General features: G+C 38.6%; 1 protein-coding gene across 1 annotated transcript in view; it reads left to right on the top strand.

The window, feature by feature from the left end:
* The window catches only part of LOC121373280 (tyrosine-protein kinase HTK16-like), a 47,125-nt gene that overhangs the window by 2,459 nt on the left and 26,717 nt on the right, over positions 1 to 17,949 (top strand). Inside the window, exons 3-5 of the mRNA XM_041499854.1 lie at positions 5,849 to 5,992; positions 12,329 to 12,400; positions 15,862 to 15,977. Of these exons, the coding sequence (XP_041355788.1) occupies positions 5,849 to 5,992; positions 12,329 to 12,400; positions 15,862 to 15,977 (332 nt within the window). The remainder of the gene's footprint in view (positions 1 to 5,848; positions 5,993 to 12,328; positions 12,401 to 15,861; positions 15,978 to 17,949) is intronic.

The following is a 17,949-nucleotide window of genomic DNA, read 5'->3' as shown; positions in this document are numbered from 1 at the left end:
CATTATATATAATAGCTGTCACATTTAACCGTTTTATTAATTAACTATACGATTATACTTGTTGATATTAAGCAATAATGTGCATTATATATCGTTGAATATGCATACCAGGCCAAATGCCTTGATTGTCCTTTCCTTTAAGAGCTCGCTCTGGGTTGGAGCCGGTACCGGGCTGCGAACCCTGTACCTGCCAGCCTGTAGTCCGATGACTTAATAATAATAATCTCAGCTGAACACCTACATACAGTTACATGACTGTGATGATCGATTATAAAAATCCATAATGGATTGTGTGGGAAAATGTTAACTGTAACTGTTCCTCCAGTTTGGATTCATGATAAAAGTGTTGTAAATATACAGTGGTTTGGGTTTGTCTTTATGTGTACATATATAAAGCACAAAATTAAAAATTATATTAAATAGTTAATAAAGTTACAATATTAGCCATTTGCAGGGTGCACATGACAATAGGTACATGGTCCTTATAAATTCAAAGCCATCTTATGGTCATGGAATTCTAACCGATTGTGTTATTGAAAGTTGATCGGTTAGTGCCAACCAATTATAACCGATGATCGATGATGAAATCCCAACCGATTCCCATCACTATTATTAAAAATCTATATTTATAAAATAGCAAAGCTTGAATTTAAGAATTTGTTGCCCATGGCAATTAAAAAAATTTTTTATGCGTGAAACAACCCACAGATGGCAAATTTTAGCCTGTCTATGGCAATTTTTAAAAAGTTACTTGTAGCAAATAAACATAACTGAAAAGTTATTTTGTTGTATACAGGCCTGGAAATAATATATAGAGAAAAACTAGTTGATGACGTCGGATATCTGCTTTATCCTGTGAAGGTAAGAATGAGAAATTCCGCGAGGCTCTACCAAGTGGAATTTCTCATTCGGCTTGAACAGGATAAAGCAGATATCTGACATCAGTAACCAGTTAAGATTTTTATTCTGCAGACCATAACAATTAAGGGGAAAAACTATTATTTCTGTTATTTCTGCCACAATATTGTACAATGACCTAGAGGTCAAATTAGCAATTTTATGATGTAGCTATGCGTGTGACGTCATATGAGTGACGTCAAAAGTCATAATCTGCTAGTCTACGTTTATGACTTTGCTTTAATCGGTCGTCATAATCTGTCAATAGAAACGGTGGTTATAGGATAAATATTTTTTAATGTAGTCTTATCATACATGAAATCCATCTACACACTACAGCCATAGGTTAAATTGAGCCCAAAATAATGTCTGGTTTTGATGCATACTATTATTCAGCTTACAGAGTTTTGTATTGAAGTAAAGGTCTTTGCTGTGTTCTTTTCACTGTTAAAATTAAATATAAGAAAAGTTATAAAACTGTCGAACATTTAAATGTGGATGAAATGGTGAAATTTATAATTCCTTGGATTGGGTGGGTGGGGTTCATTTTGTTGATCATCATACATTTTGTCGGATGTTTTGACATGTTGCATCTGGGTATGAAATGAAAAAAATCATCCGCAACCTGTGTGAATCGACAGTTTGTGGATTATGTTTTTCATACCCAGATGAACGTAAAACAAATAATTGACAATATTATAATTAAATTTCAAACATACTTGCTAATAGTAGGCTAATAATAACACCAAAAGTATGTATTTTTATTTTCAAAATTTTTTTGGTTATTAAAAATATAATGCTCAGTATGACCCATACATTCCAGCCACCTACTCATCCATTAAATGTACTCACCTATCCTTTCAGCACACCTACCAATCCATTCTGAAACCCACTCACCTATCCATTCAACCCAGCTACCCATCCATTCAACCCACTTGCCCATCCATTCGACCCACTTACTCATCCATTCAACCCAGATACCCATCCATTCAACCCACTCACCCATTCATTCGACCCACTCACTCACCCATCCATTCAACCCACTCGTCCATCCATTCAACCCACTCATCCATCCATTCAACCCACTCATCCATCCATGCAACCCACTCACCCATCCATTCAACCCACCTAACGATCCCTTTAACTCATTCACCCATCCATTCAACCCACTTACTCACCCATCGATTCAACCCACTTACCATCCATTCAACCCACTCGCCCATCGATTCAACCCACTCACCCATTCATTTAACCCACTCATCCATCCATTCAACCCACTCACTCGCCCATCCATTCAACCCACGCACCCATCCATTCAACCCATTCACCCACCCATCCATTTACTAGAGTTTAACCCACTCACCCATCCATTCAACCCAATGGTCCATCCATTCAACCCACTCACTCACCCATCCATTCAACCCACTCACCCATCCATTCAACCCACTTACCATCCATTGAACTCACCTATCCATCCATTCATCCCACTCACCCATCCATTCAATCCACTCACTCACCCATCCATTCAACCCACTTGCCCATCCATCCATCCAACCCACTCACTCATCCATTCAACCCAGCTACCCATCCATTCAACTCACTCGCCCATCCATTCAACCTACTTACTCATCCATTCAACCCAGCTACCCATCTATTGAACCCACTCACCCATCCATTCGACCCACTCACTCACCCATCCATTCAACCCACTCACTCACCCATCCATTCAACCCACCCACTCACCCATCCATTCAACCCATTCATCCATCCATTCAACTGACTCACCCATCCATTCAAACCACCTAACGATCTGTTTAACTCATTCACCCATCCATTCAACCCACTTACTCACCCATCCATTCAACCCACTCACCCATCCATCCATCCAACCCACTTACCCATCCATTCAACCCAGCTACCCATCGATTCAACTCATTCACCCATCCATTCGACCCACCCACTCACTCACCCATCCATTCAACCCACTCACTCACCCATCCATTCAATCCACTCACTCACCCATCCATTCAACCCACCTACTCATCCCTTTAACCCACTCACCCATTCATTCAACCCACTCACCCATCCATTTAACCCACTCACCCATCCAATCAACCCACTCATCCATCCATTCAACCCACTCACTCACCCATCCATTCAACCCACTCACCTATCCATTCAACCCATTCACCTATCCATTCAACCCACTCACCCATCCATTTAACCCACTCACCCATCCATACAACCCACTCATCCATCCATTCAACCCACTCACTCACTCATCCATTCAACCCACTCACTCACCCATTCAACCCACTCACCCATCCATTCAACCAACTCACCAATTCATTCAACCCACTTGCCATCCATTGAACCCACCTACCCATCCATTCAATCCACTCACTCACCCATCCATTCAACCCACTCACTCACCCATCCATTCAACCCACTCACCCATTCATTCAAACCACCTACCCATCCATTAAACCCACTCACCTGTCCATTAAACCAACTCATCCATCCATTCAACCAACTCACCCATCCATTCAACCAACTCACCCATCTAGTCAACCCATTCAACCCACCCACCCATTCATTCAACTGACACACCATTCATTCAACCAACTGACCGATCTATTCAACTTACTGACCCATCCATCCATCCGACTCACCCATCCATTCAACCCACTCATCCATTCAACTCACTCACCCATCCATTTAACCCACTCACCCATCCATTCAACTCATTCACCCATCCATTCAACTGATTCACCCCTCCATATAACTCATCTGTTCAACTCACTGACCCATCTATTCAACCCCTCACCCATCCATTCAACCCATTCAACCCACTTACCCATCCATTCAACCCACTCACCATCCATTCAGTCAACTGACCCATCCATTCAGCCCACTAACATCATTTCAGCCAACTGACCCATCCATTCAACACACTGACCCATCCATTCAACCCACTCACCCATCCATTCAACCTACTCACACATCCATTCAACCCACTCACCATGCATTCAACCAACTGACCCATCCATTCAACACACTCACCCATTCATTCAACTGACACACCATTCATTCAACCAACTGACCGATCTATTCAACTTACTGACCCATCCATTCATCCGACTCACCCATCCATTCAACTCGCTCACCCATCCATCAACCCACTCACCCATCCATTCAACTCATTCACCCATCCATTCAACTCATTCACCCATCCATTCAACTCATTCACCCTCCATGTAACTCATCTGTTCAACTCATTGACCCATCCATTCAACCCCTCACCCATCCATTCAACCTATTCAACCCACTTACCCATCCATTCAACCCACTCACCATCCATTCACTCAACTGACCCATCCATTCAGCCCACTAAGATCATTTCAGCCAACTGACCCATCCATTCAACACACTGACCCATCCATTCAACCCACTGACCCATCCATTCAACCCACTCACACATCCATTCAACCCACTCACCATGCATTCAACCAACTGACCCATCCATTCAACACACTCACCCATCCATTCAACCCACTCACCATCCATTCAACCACCTACCCATCCATTCAAAATGCACTCGACCGACGGGGATCGATCCTAGACCGACCACACATCAAGCAAATGCTTTACCACTGGGCTACATCCCACCCCCTCACGTGCATAGATACATTACAAAATTTCATGAAATAACAGAAATAATAACTTTGCTACTTAATGTTTGATGGGTTCCAGGATAAAAATAAAAACTAGTTAATGATGTAGGAAATCAGCTTTATATCCTGTGATGGTATGAATGGGAAATGGAGGGACTTGCCGAATGGAATTTCCCATTTGGCTTGAACATCATTACCTAGTTATTCTCTCTATATATACAAGTATAAAGTGTTGTCTTCTATATTTAGATATGTTCATATAAAGAGATTATTATACCAGCTTGTGTGTCATACTAATTTTATGCTTTCGTTCGGGTAATACATGAATGCTGACATGAGTTTCAGAAAATCAGTATGATTCACCAGCGAGTGTAATAATTTCTTTATTATCCTCATTATCCAAAATATTATTTTCATGAATAACAAGCTAGAACCATGTCAAAACATTTCAAATGTAACTAAAAAGAGATGACGAAACAACGTCATTTTCCGAAATGACGTTATTTTGATAAGCATTTACACTGAGGAAGCCGCATTAAGGGGCCGTTCAAATATTACGTAACGCTATTTTTGTCAAAATTAGACACCCACCCACCCACCCCCTTGTAACGCCCCATAACGCTAGACTATACACCCTCCAAAATATTATGTTATGCTCGGAGATACCCCCCCTCCAACAGACAGACAAAGCAATGTGGCAATGTTTATTTATACCCATGTGTACTACGATGACGTCATTAAAGTGACGTATTGCTGTACGATGGAAAAAAACTCTGCGGGTTTTCACTTGCACCATTTTAAAAAATCTGGTGTATTAAAGCATTTCAGCTTGATTTATAATTGTTTTGGGTTTACATTTACCTCTAAAAACCTACATTATATATTGTTATCATGGCATTGCACGTTTAAGACAAAACAAAATTGGATTACGTAACGCTGTTCAATACACCCCCACCACCCCTTATAACGCCACATAATGCTTGGACTTACACGCCCCACCCCCTAAGCATTACGTAATATTTGACTGGCCCCTAAGTTATGACGTCGCTTCACAAAATGACGTCATTTGTTGTGCACGTGAAATCATTATGACACCCGTCGTCATACTGGTTATATTTCCCTGAATATCTTGAACTATGTGGATAATAAATATATATATATATATATATATATATATATATATATATATATATTGTGTGAGATCCTATAGTAATTATATTCATGTATAGAATGTATGCGACGTCCGATTCTGTATTTAATTATATATCTTCCCACAGGTCTTGACAAGCTGGTAGTGTACTACATCAATGGTGCGTATGGCCTGCCCACCCAGCTGTCGAGTTTCTGCAAGGGTTCAACGCCACCGAGTCACAGCCGCAAACTGGGAGTGACCAATCTGCTGCATCGAGCCGTCCTTGAAGGTTCAGCACTTCCTCCTCTTGCTTCTCTGTGATGGGTCAAACAGTTGATCTCCCTCATTGATCTCCCTCATTGATCTCCCTCAGTGGTCTCCTTCAATTATCTTCCTCAATGCCCTTCCATCAAATCTCCATAGGTTAAATAGTTATTTTTCTTTTTTCCACATCTTCCATAACTTAACTAGTTAATTCCCTTCCATTCACATCTTCCTAACAGAGTTATTTCCCCTTTCATCCACATCTTCATAACTATAAGAGTTATTTCCCTTCCATCTACATCTTCCTGTAGGTTCCATTAGACCAAATCAATTCGTATTGCCGATAATGTTAACGTTTACTAATAAAACTGATATAAGCAGCGTTTCAACACACCCAGGACGTACAGCAATAGAAAGTGTGGCACCTCACATCTAATCTAGCTGCAAGAAAATGGGGGGTCACGTATCATTTAAGAGATTTAATTTATGTTTTTAATAGCAACCGTCATTTTTGCTGAAAATTGCAGTTCCATTTTTGGGGGTACCCCGCATTAGTTTCAACCTCTGGTATATACTGCATAACAACTGTATAACAAATAAAAGTGTATTTATTTATTCTCAATGGATAATAGTATTTGCACAAATAGTCAATGTCACATATTACTACCAATCACACCCACAGCTGCTTTTACTCCGTAAATATTTGACGGTGCACGTCGAACTTTGACACAGTACTCTCTTCTTTGGTACTATGCAACCTATATCAAAAAAATATATTTTTCAAAAAGTGTCCAATTGGGTGTTTTCATGACTATCAGGATCTTCTGTGTTCTGATATGATGTGACAACATAATTGAAAGTGTTGTTCCTACAGTGCAACCTGATTTAATGTACACCTCAGGAAGCATCAGTGTTATGCAAATTGTATACAAATGCAATGTATCATATTTAAAACAAATAATAAATAAAAATACTACTCTTGAAGATACATACTATGGAATGGTTGTGTATGCTTAGTTGTATATGTAGTGTGTGCATGCATAGTCAGAGTCTCTCATTTCCAATAAATAATTACCTTAAAACTCATTTATTGCAGTGACCCTGTGTTTTGAAAGACTTTAATGGGCATATGATAAGAACTTCACTAGAAAAAAAGCATGTTACATGTGGTATCTAAAATGAACACCACTGCATCCACAAATAGTAGTAAATTAATGTGGTACACATCATGGTGGGGTAAACACCCAAGGTATGGACTATGCTTGGATGTCGAAGTCACTGAATGCAATATTTTCAAACCCATCAGCCTAGTGGGTTTTTATATATGCATTATTAAATCCACTGACAGCTACCAATATATCTGTTGATATTTTATTAATAATCTCCAGTGATTGGTGCTTACAGACATGTATCATATCTAGAGTTATCATTAGGGTTTTACATCTTTATTTTTTATTTGTCATAAAAAAAAGCACATTCAATCCATCAAAAGAGTGCGAAAGTCATTTTTCTTTAATTATTTTCTGTTTTAACTGAATATAATGTTTATATCGTATGCATTACTACAATCTGTAATGTAACACATCATTTACATAGTAATATTGGAAAATATAGCTTTACAAGTGTTGTAATAGTGGAAGATAATACTAACACACTCCTAGGTAGATTAACAAATGTGTCAAAATTGCTCTCGTACTTGGTATATACTTCAAATACCCTTTACTATAGAAAACTCACTGAATATATGGACAAGATTTAATGAACTGACCTAAAGCTATCATTACCAAGCTTATATTTGTGTACAAATAAAGAAGAGAATGCAAAATGGCTACACAGAACCCACTTCTGTAGATTTTAATGTTTTTGCCAAACTCACAAAAACAATTGTAAAAACTCCCATATTTGTCTAAAACATAATTCACCAACCTAAAAAGTATGTTAAAATTACAGCAGAAATCAGGTTATTTAAATATAGTCATTCCAGAGCCAATTGCATTCAAATACACATTGTTAATGGAGATCTAAAAGCTTAACCTAATATCAGCTAACATTATTTTTTAACTAAAAATTAATTATTACTAATAGCTTATTTCATCTTGCCTAGACTTATTATCCAAAATAAGATTAGTGTTATATGACATGTCCATCACCTTGGATAAATAAGCTTTAAAATATTTATGTAAAAAATATGGGCCAAAATCTCCAATTGGTCAAGCACAGACTTTTTTTCAAACTCTATTCTCAGCAGTGCACAGTAAATTAATGCCAAGGTCAAGGTCATTATGAACTCCCATGCCTGAGTGTAACCTAATTAAGCAATTATGACTGTCAAATAACAGTAAATGGCGCACAATATAAAATAATGATAATATAGTGAATATATGCTATAGGTTCCATTAGACCAAATCAATTCGTATTGCCGATAATGTTAACGTTTACTAATAAAACTGATATAAGCAGCGTTTCAACACACCCAGGACGTACAGCAATAGAAAGTGTGGCACCTCACATCTAATCTAGCTGCAAGAAAATGGGGGGTCACGTATCATTTAAGAGATTTAATTTATGTTTTTAATAACAACCGTCATTTTTGCTGAAAATTGCAGTTCCATTTTTGGGGGTACCCCGCATTAGTTTCAACCTCTGGTATATACTGCATAACAACTGTATAACAAATAAAAGTGTATTTATTTATTCTCAATGGATAATAGTATTTGCACAAATAGTCAATGTCACATATTACTACCAATCACACCCACAGCTGCTTTTACTCCGTAAATATTTGACGGTGCACGTCGAACTTTGACACAGTACTCTCTTCTTTGGTACTATGCAACCTGTAGCTTAGAGGTATTTTTTTTCTATCAGCATTCTCATAACTTAGGTCTCACTACACAGATAACTTCCAGGTGAGAGTTCATTCACCACGGCCCACTATAGTTCCTAACTGTGACACAAGTTACGGTTCATATATTCACTTCTAGGAAATGGTGAAGAATTAAAACAATTTGTATATTTAATGGTAAGCCTTCTGGCCGTATTTTTCCCATGCTATTTTGTAACATTGTGCATTCACCTTTTGGGACATGGGTGTATGTGTAAGAGAAAGGCAGGGTGAATTGGTTAATGAACCACCTGTTCAGACCGGTATTACAGCCAGATTCTGTCATATAGCAAAAAACTGAGATGGAAATGTTCTCAATTTTGGAGTGAAAATAAATGCTTATATAATATATGTTCGTCAACTCCAACAAGAGCCTTATGTGTTGGAAAGATGCATACCCGGACCACCAACACATACTGACACTTTAGCAAATTAAAAACGCGTAATTTTAGAGTTAATAAAAAACCATGATTATTCCTGCTAACTGGGGGCAGCCATTTTGTTTCGTTTTTGTGATGTCCGGTGGGATAGCTTGGGGCGAAGTGACATCAGCTCCTGACCATCTCCTGTATGTACAGTGTAAACAAAAGCAGTAATTTTCGACAAGACTCTTCTCTTTGATCAACCTGACTTGTAAAACAGCATAAATGACGCAATAATATAATAAACTATTTAACTAAATATATTTCAAGTTGCATTAACGGAACAAAATGGGGTTATAGTATTTTTCTCTGTTTAATAATCCAAAGGAAAAATGTACACTATTAGGCCTATTGATATGCTACGTTGGAGCAAAAACGACAACCCACGATACCCAAGTGATGATTTTTTTTTCTTTGGGACTACGTAATTGGTCAGTTCTGTGGTTTTAGATGGAAAAGTCTACTTAATCAATACAGTAATAAACCATGTCCATTACAATTTTAGGGGCGACAGGTAATATTCCACAATACCGGTATTTTTGTGTCTAGACAGCGTCGATTAACTGGTTACCAATCAAATACACACCAGCCAATCAGGAATTACAGGTAGAAGCAACAAACAGCATAGACCAATTAACTAAGAAAGCACTCCGTGTATCATTTCAGTACGTAGATTAATGCATGGGCAAAACATTGTTAATTGTTTCCACTTGTTGTGTAGCCGCTTTGACAATGGCATTTTATTTTGTATTGAATAATAATATATATAGTACTGGATATACTTATTACTGGCTTACTGGGATGTGTATTATTACAGAACATTGCAAGGTATGACTATTTATCATCCCGCAAAAACCAGGTAGATTGTGTTTCTCTAGTTCTAAGGCTCATTCCTGACGTGACGCGTTAAGCATTACGTAACCACCAGCTCGCCAGAGGGCGTACTCACTGAGATGGTACAAAATGGCTGCGCCCGTTATATATAATAGCCGTCACATTTTACCGTTTTATTAATTAACTATACGATTATACGTGTTGATATTAAGCAATAATGTGCATTATATATCGTTAAATATGCATACCAGGCCAAATGCCTTAATTGTCCTCTCCTTTAAGTGAAAGATTTAAGCTGGACCCTATGTTGGTAAATGTCTGAAATAAAGAAGTATATTTGCCAAATTTGAATTTAATTCACATTTTTAAATTTGGTGAAGAACACTTAAAGTCTGCACACCAACACTAAAGATAATTAGGAATGTGAAAAGGTTTCCACCAGTAAGGGTTAACAGTGTAACCAAAGTAAGAGTTAACCATGTGATATGAGTATGGGTTAACCCTATCACCAGAGTAAGGGTTAACTTTTTCACCTGAGTAAGGGTTAACTCTGTGACTTGAGTAAGTGTTAACTGTGATCTGAGTAAGGGTTAACTTTCTCACCTGAGTAAGGGTTAACTCTGTGACTTGAATAAGTGTTAACTGTGATCTGAGTAAGGGTTAACTTTCTCACCTGAGTAAAGGTTAAACCTGTGACTGGAGTAAGGGTTAACTCTGTTCCTTGAGTAAGTGTTAACTCTGTGACTTTAGTAAGGGTTAACTCTGTGCCTTGAGTAAGGGTTAACACTGTGACCAGAGTAAGTGTTAACTCTGTGACTGGAGTATGGGTTAACTTGTTCATGAGAGTATGGGTTAACTTTGTGACTTGAGTAAGGGTTAACTCTGTGCCTTGAGTAAGTGTTAACTCTGTGATTTTAGTAAGGGTTAACTCTGTGCCTTGAGTAAGGGTTAACACTGTGACCAGAGTAAGTGTTAACTCTGTGACTGGAGTATGGGTTAACTTATTCACGAGAGTAAGGGTTAACTTTGTGACTTGAGTAAGGGTTAACTCTGTGACCAGAGTAAGTGTTAACTCTCTGACTTTAGTCAGGGTTAACTTTGTGACCAGAGTAAGTGTTAACTCTCTGACTTTAGTAAGGGTTAACTTTGTGACTTGAGTAAGGGTTAACTCTGTGACCAGAGTAAGTGTTAACTCTCTGACTTTAGTACGGGTTAACTCGTTCACCAGAGTAAGGGTTAACGCTGTGACCAATGTAACACTTGTCCTGTAGACTAAACAATGTGTATGGGTGTGGTGATTTCATTAACTATATAGACTAACTATCACAACTGTCCTATAGATTAAACTATGTGTATGGGTGTGGTGATTTCATTAACTATTAAGACTAACTATCACAACTGTCCTATAGATTAAACTATGTGTATGGGTGTGGTGATTTCATTAACTATATAGACTAACTATCACAACTGTCCTATAGATTAAACTATGTGTATGGGTGTGGTGATTTCATTAACTATATAGACTAACTATCACAACTGTCCTATAGATTAAACAATGTGTATGGGTGTGGTGATTTCATTAACTATATAGACTAACTATCACAACTGTCCTATAGATTAAACTATGTGTATGGGTGTGGTGATTTCATTAACTATATAGACTAACTATCACAACTGTCCTATAGATTAAACAATGTGTATGGGTGTGGTGATTTCATTAACTATATAGACTATCACAACTGTCCTATAGATTAAACTATGTGTATGGGTGTGGTGATTTCATTAACTATATAGACTAACTATCACAACTGTCCTATAGATTAAACAATGTGTATGGGTGTGGTGATTTCATTAACTATATAGACTAACTATCACAACTGTCCTATAGATTAAACTATGTGTATGGGTGTGGTGATTTCATTAACTATATAGACCAACTATCACAACTGTCCTATAGATTAAACTATGTGTATGGGTGTGGTGATTTCATTAACTATATAGACCAACTATCACAACTGTCCTATAGATTAAACTATGTGTATGGGTGTGGTGATTTCATTAACTATATAGACCAACTATCACAACTGTCCTATAGATTAAACTATGTGTATGGGTGTGGTGATTTCATTAACTATATAGACCAACTATCACAACTGTCCTATAGATTAAACTACGTGCCAAACATGTGCTGGGGTGTTGATTGAGATTACTTTACTTCCAGGTGATAGGAATCTCGTACATCGCCTGCTGCGTCACCCCAAGTGCCCCAATGTCGATGCAAAGAACTCAAAGGGTGAGATTTATGTCTTATAAGACTTGATTATTATTGAAAACTGATCAGCTCACTTCTAGTGATGTGACGATACGTCATTAGTAATGAGTCCTATATATATATATATATATATACGAAATATATAGATATACAGAAACCTTAAAAGTTATCTTCAGTAAAAAGTGAATATTTTCTGTGTGGGTGGGATGTAGCCCAGTGGTAAAGTGCTCGCCTGATGCACAGTCAGTGTGGGATCGATCCCCGTCAGTGGGCCCATTGGGCTAGATCTCGTTTTAGCCAGTGCACCACAACTGGTATATCAAAGGCCGTGGTATGTGCTATCCTGTGTGTGGGATGATGCATATATACATGTAGAAGATGCCTTGCTATTAATGTAAAAATGTACTGGGTTTCCTCTCTAAGATTATATATCAGAATTACCAAATGTTTGACATCCAGTAGTCGATGATTAATAAATCAGTGTGCTCTAGTGACGTTGTTAAACAAAACAAACTTTTTTCGTCTTTTTTTCTGTGTTTTATAGCTACAGTGAAAACAGAAATATTTACAGTTTTACTGCTGGAACGTATTGTAGGTGGAGCACGACCGTGTCTCCCTAGTAAATTATAAAAATGTATCTATGGTAGGGCGGGACGTAGCCCAGAGGTAAAGCGCTCACTTGATGCATGGTCGGTTTGGGATCGGTCCTCGTCAGTAGACCCGTTGGGCTATTTCTCGCTCCAGCCAGTGCACCACGACTGGTACATCAAAGGCTGTGATATGTACTATCCTGTCTGTAGGATGGTGCATATAAGAGATAACTTGCTGCTAATAGAAAAGAGTAGTTCATGAAGTGGCGTCAGCGGGTTTACTCTATCAATATCTGTGTGGTCCTTAACCATGAGTCTGACACCATATAAACCGTAAATAAAATGTGTCAATTAAATGCGTCATTAAATAAAACATTTTCCTTCCTTTATCTATGAAGGTTAGTGTGATATCATTGTTTTGGCTTCATTCTTTACCGTTTCAGCAGGGATGACATTTTTCAGCTGTTTATCTGATTTCAGATTTTTTTATGTAAAATAATTTTCAGAAAGTAGATTGGATTCAATGTGAAATGTTGAAAAGTGACCTGTATTTACACATAGGTATACATGTAATCTAAAGCATAGTGTAAGTGTATGATATGAAATCACAGTAAAGTATGATATATCATGTATTCTGTATGAAGTGAAAGGTATGTGTGGAAAGTGTCTGCCGCAAACCTTAGTTTTTTGTTTTAAACATTATTATGCAAGGGTGTGATTTTTTTTAGCTTCTTTTATGAAGATAAACTTTTTTCATAAAATATCTTTTACAAAGTAAGCTGGGAAAATGACATTTATTTAACTGTTTTAAAGTTATTTAAAATGATCTAGAAAATTTATCTTTATTTGACTATGGTTTAGAGTTTTTTAAATGATCTAGAAAATTCATCTTTATTTGACTATGATTTAGAGTTTTTCAAAGTGGACTGGAAAAACTACCTACGTGTATACAAGAGACAATATTTCAAAATCTTTGGTAACCGGAAGTCAGTTCATGCATGTGAGTTTTACTTAGGTAACCGATTGTCACCTAATCCTGAAACATTTAAAGTACAGTTTTGTGCTACATTGGTGGTTCAAATGTATTTAAAAACATTTTCACTTTCATTACTGATATATGGTAATTTTAATGTCAGAATGTAATTATTCACCATATAACTGATTGGCAGTTCTCGTGAATTTAATGTTGCATTATAACCAACACGCGGACAGAACATGAACGGTTCTCGTGAAATATTGTGCTCTAGCTGTGTCTTTTTTCAGATATAACTTGATTTCACGTCCCTCATTATTTGTGATGCATTTTTTCTTTGTTTCCCAGGTTCGACAATTGATTTCACGTCCCTCATTATTTGTGATGTATTTTCTCTTTGTGATAACATATCCCTCATTATTTGTGATGTATTTTCTCTTTGTGATGACACGTCCCTCATTATTTGTGGACCGGCCTCGGTGGCGTCGTGGCAGGCCATCGGTCTACAGGCTGGTAGGTACTGGGTTCGGATCCCAGTCGAGGCATGGGATTTTTAATCCAGATACCGACTCCAAACCCTGAGTGAGTGCTCCGCAAGGCTCATTGGGTAGGTGTAAACCACTTGCATCGACCAGTGATCCATAACTGGTTCAACAAAGGCCATGGTTTGTGCTATCCTGCCTGTGGGAAGCGCAAATAAAAGATCCCTTGCTGCTAATCGGAAGAGTAGCCCATGTAGTGGCGACAGCGGGTTTCCTCTTAGAATCTTTGTGGTCCGTAACCATATGTCTGACGCCATATAACCGTAAATAAAATGTGTTGAGTGCGTCGTTAAATAAAACATTTCTTTCTTTCTTTCATTATTTGTGATGTATTTTCTCTTTGTGATAACACGTCCCTCATCATTTGTGATATGTATTCTCTTTGTGATAACACGTCCCTCATTATTTGTGATGTATTTCTTCTTTGTTTCCCATGCTCGTCAATTAATTTCACGTCCCTCATTATTTGTGATGTATTTTCTCTTTGTGATAACATGATTCCCTCATTATTTGTGATGTATATTCTCTTTGTGATAACACGTCCCTCATTATTTGTGATGTATTTTCTCACTGTGATAACACAATTCCCTCATTATTTGTGGTGTATTTTCTCTCTGTAATAACACAATTCCCTCATTATTTGTGATGTATTTTCTCTTTGTGATATCACGTCCCTCATTATTTGTGATGTATTTTCTCTTTGTGATAACACGTCCCTCATTATTTGTGATGTATTTCTTCTTTGTTTCCCACGCTCGACAATTAATTTCACGTCCCTCATTATTTGTGATGTATTTTCTCTTTGTGATAACAGATCCCTCATTATTTGTGATGCATTTTTTCTTTGTTTCCCAGGCCCAACAATTGATTTGACATCCCTCATTATTTGTGATGTATTTTCTCTTTGTTATAACACGTCCCTCATTATTTGTCATGTATTTTCTCTTTGTGATAACACGTCCCACATTATTTGTCATGTATTTTCTCTTTGTGATAACATGTCCCTCATTATTTGTCATGTATTTTTTCTTTGTGATAACACGTCCCTCATTACTTGTGATGTATTTTCTCTTTGTGATAACACATCCCTCATTATTTGTGATGTATTTTCTCTTTGTTATAACACATCCCTCATTATTTGTCATGTATTTTCTCTTTGTGATAACACGTCCCTCATTATTTGTCATGTATTTTCTCTTTGTGATAACACGTCCCTCATTATTTGTCATGTATTTTTTCTTTGTGATAACACGTCCCTCATTACTTGTGATGTATTTTCTCTTTGTGATATTACATCCCTCATTATTTGTGATGTATTTTCTCTTTGAAATAACAGGTCTCTCATTATTTGTGATGCATTTTCTCTTTGTGTCCCAGGCTCGGCAGCGTTGCACATCGCCGCATTCTATGGTTTTGATGACGTCATTGACGTGCTGCTTGATTACAGTGCTGACGTCAAACTGCTCGATACCAACGGCCACACTGCACTTCACGTGAGTGGCCATTAGACGGGGGTGCGAGTTAGACAGGGGTAGCCAGTTAGACAGGGGAGGTAGTTAGACATAGGAGGTAGTTAGACGGGGGGGCAGTTAGACAGGGGTAGCCAGTTAGACGGGTAGCCAGTTAGACAGGGGAGGTAGTTAGACAGGGGGGGCAGTTAGACAGGGGGAGGCAGTTAGACATGGGGAGGCAGTTAGACATGGGGAGGCAGTTAGACATGGGGAGGCAGTTAGAATCAGGGGATGCAGTTAGAGTAGGCAGTTAGACAGAGGTAGCCAGTTAGATGGGGGAGGCAGTTAGACATGGGGAAGCAGTCAGACAGGGGGAGGCAGTTAGACAGGGAAAGGCAGTTAGACAGAGGGAAGCAGTCAGACAGGGGGAAGCAGTCAGAGAGGGCAAGGCCATTAGACAGGGTAGGCAGTGAGACATGGGGAGGCAGTTAGACAGGGGAAGACCATTAGACAGGGGAAGACAATTAGACAGGGTAAGCAGTTAGACAGGGTAAGCAGTTAGACATGGGGAGGCAGTTAGACATGGGGAGGAAGTTAGACATGGGGAGGCAGTTAGACATGGGGAGGCAGTTAGACAGGGGAAGGCCATTAGACAGGGTAAGCAGTTAGACAGAGTAGGCAGTTAGACATGGGGAGGCAGTTGGACATGGGGAGGCAGTTAGACAGGGGAAGGCCATTAGACAGGGTAAGCAGTTAGACAGAGTAGGCAGTTAGACAAGGGGAGGCAGTTAGACATGGGGAGGCAGTTAGATATGGGGAGGCAGTTAGACATGAGGAGGCAGTTAGATATGGGGAGGCAGTTAGACATGGGGAGGAAGTTAGACAGGGGAAGGCCATTAGACAGGGGAAGGCCATTAGACAGGGTAAGCAGTTAGACAGAGTAGGCAGTTAGACAGGGGGAGGCAGTTGGTTTAAACAATATTTATTTGCAGATCAAATTTGGGATTGGCCAAGAGGCAAATGCTTATTTTAAGGCCTCTCCTTAGAGTGAGGAAGTTAGGCTAGGGAGGCAGTTAGTCAGACAGGGGAGGTAGTTAAACAGGGGGAGGCAGTTAGAGTCAGACAGGGGAGGCAGTTAAACAGGGGGAGGCAGTTAGACATGGGAATGCAGTTGGGGGAGGAAGTTAGAGTACGAACCAAATTGTTAACAACTACAATAAATTACTCTCCTACCTTTAATTACCGTTACATTTCCCCCAAGTTTTGTCCAGACACAAGTTGTGAAAAAACCAGTACAGATTCTACATATGAGACTGTAACGATGTCGCCAGTATCGACTTCGCTGAGATAGCATAGGGCAAAATACATGCATCTAGTATATGGAATCTGTGTCATTGTAATGTTTTTTTTCAAGATTTCTGTCTGGATAAAATGTGGGTAAAATGTAAAAAAAAATAACATAGGAGAGCAATTTTTTTGTAGTTGTTAACATTTTGGTTCGGACTTTAGACAAGGGGAGGCAGTTTGACAGGCAAGGCAGTTAGACAGGGGGAAGCAGTTAGACAGGGGGAAGCACTTAGACAGGGGGAATTAGACAGGGGGAAGCAGTTAGACAGGGGGAAGCAGTTAGACAGTGGGAAGCAGTTAGACAGGAGAGACAGTTAGAATTGGGGGAAGCAGTTTTTGTGAGGGTGGTACTAGTAATGTATACATTGACAGTAATAATAGTCAGTAGTTACACTGCACTTCACGTGAGTAGGCTACTTAGTCATCTTCTAACTGTACATCCACAGGTGTGTATTGTCTCTAACTGTACATCCAAAAAAAACTTTTTCTGGAATTTATCTTTTAATGCTTAAAGATATTGAGATGAAACTTTGTACCATTTATCGCTGTGTATTAGCGATTCGACAGACCCCCTAATTTCACTCCCAAAATCGGCTTCAAAATGATAGATTCTGTATATAAGCAGAGTCCTCAATTCTACTGCTCATCTTCAATTTGAACTGCACTT

Source organism: Gigantopelta aegis, chromosome 1, assembly GCF_016097555.1.
Source record: "Gigantopelta aegis isolate Gae_Host chromosome 1, Gae_host_genome, whole genome shotgun sequence".
Classification (NCBI taxonomy): domain Eukaryota; kingdom Metazoa; phylum Mollusca; class Gastropoda; order Neomphalida; family Peltospiridae; genus Gigantopelta; species Gigantopelta aegis.
This window is presented reverse-complemented; position numbering and strand designations above follow the sequence as displayed.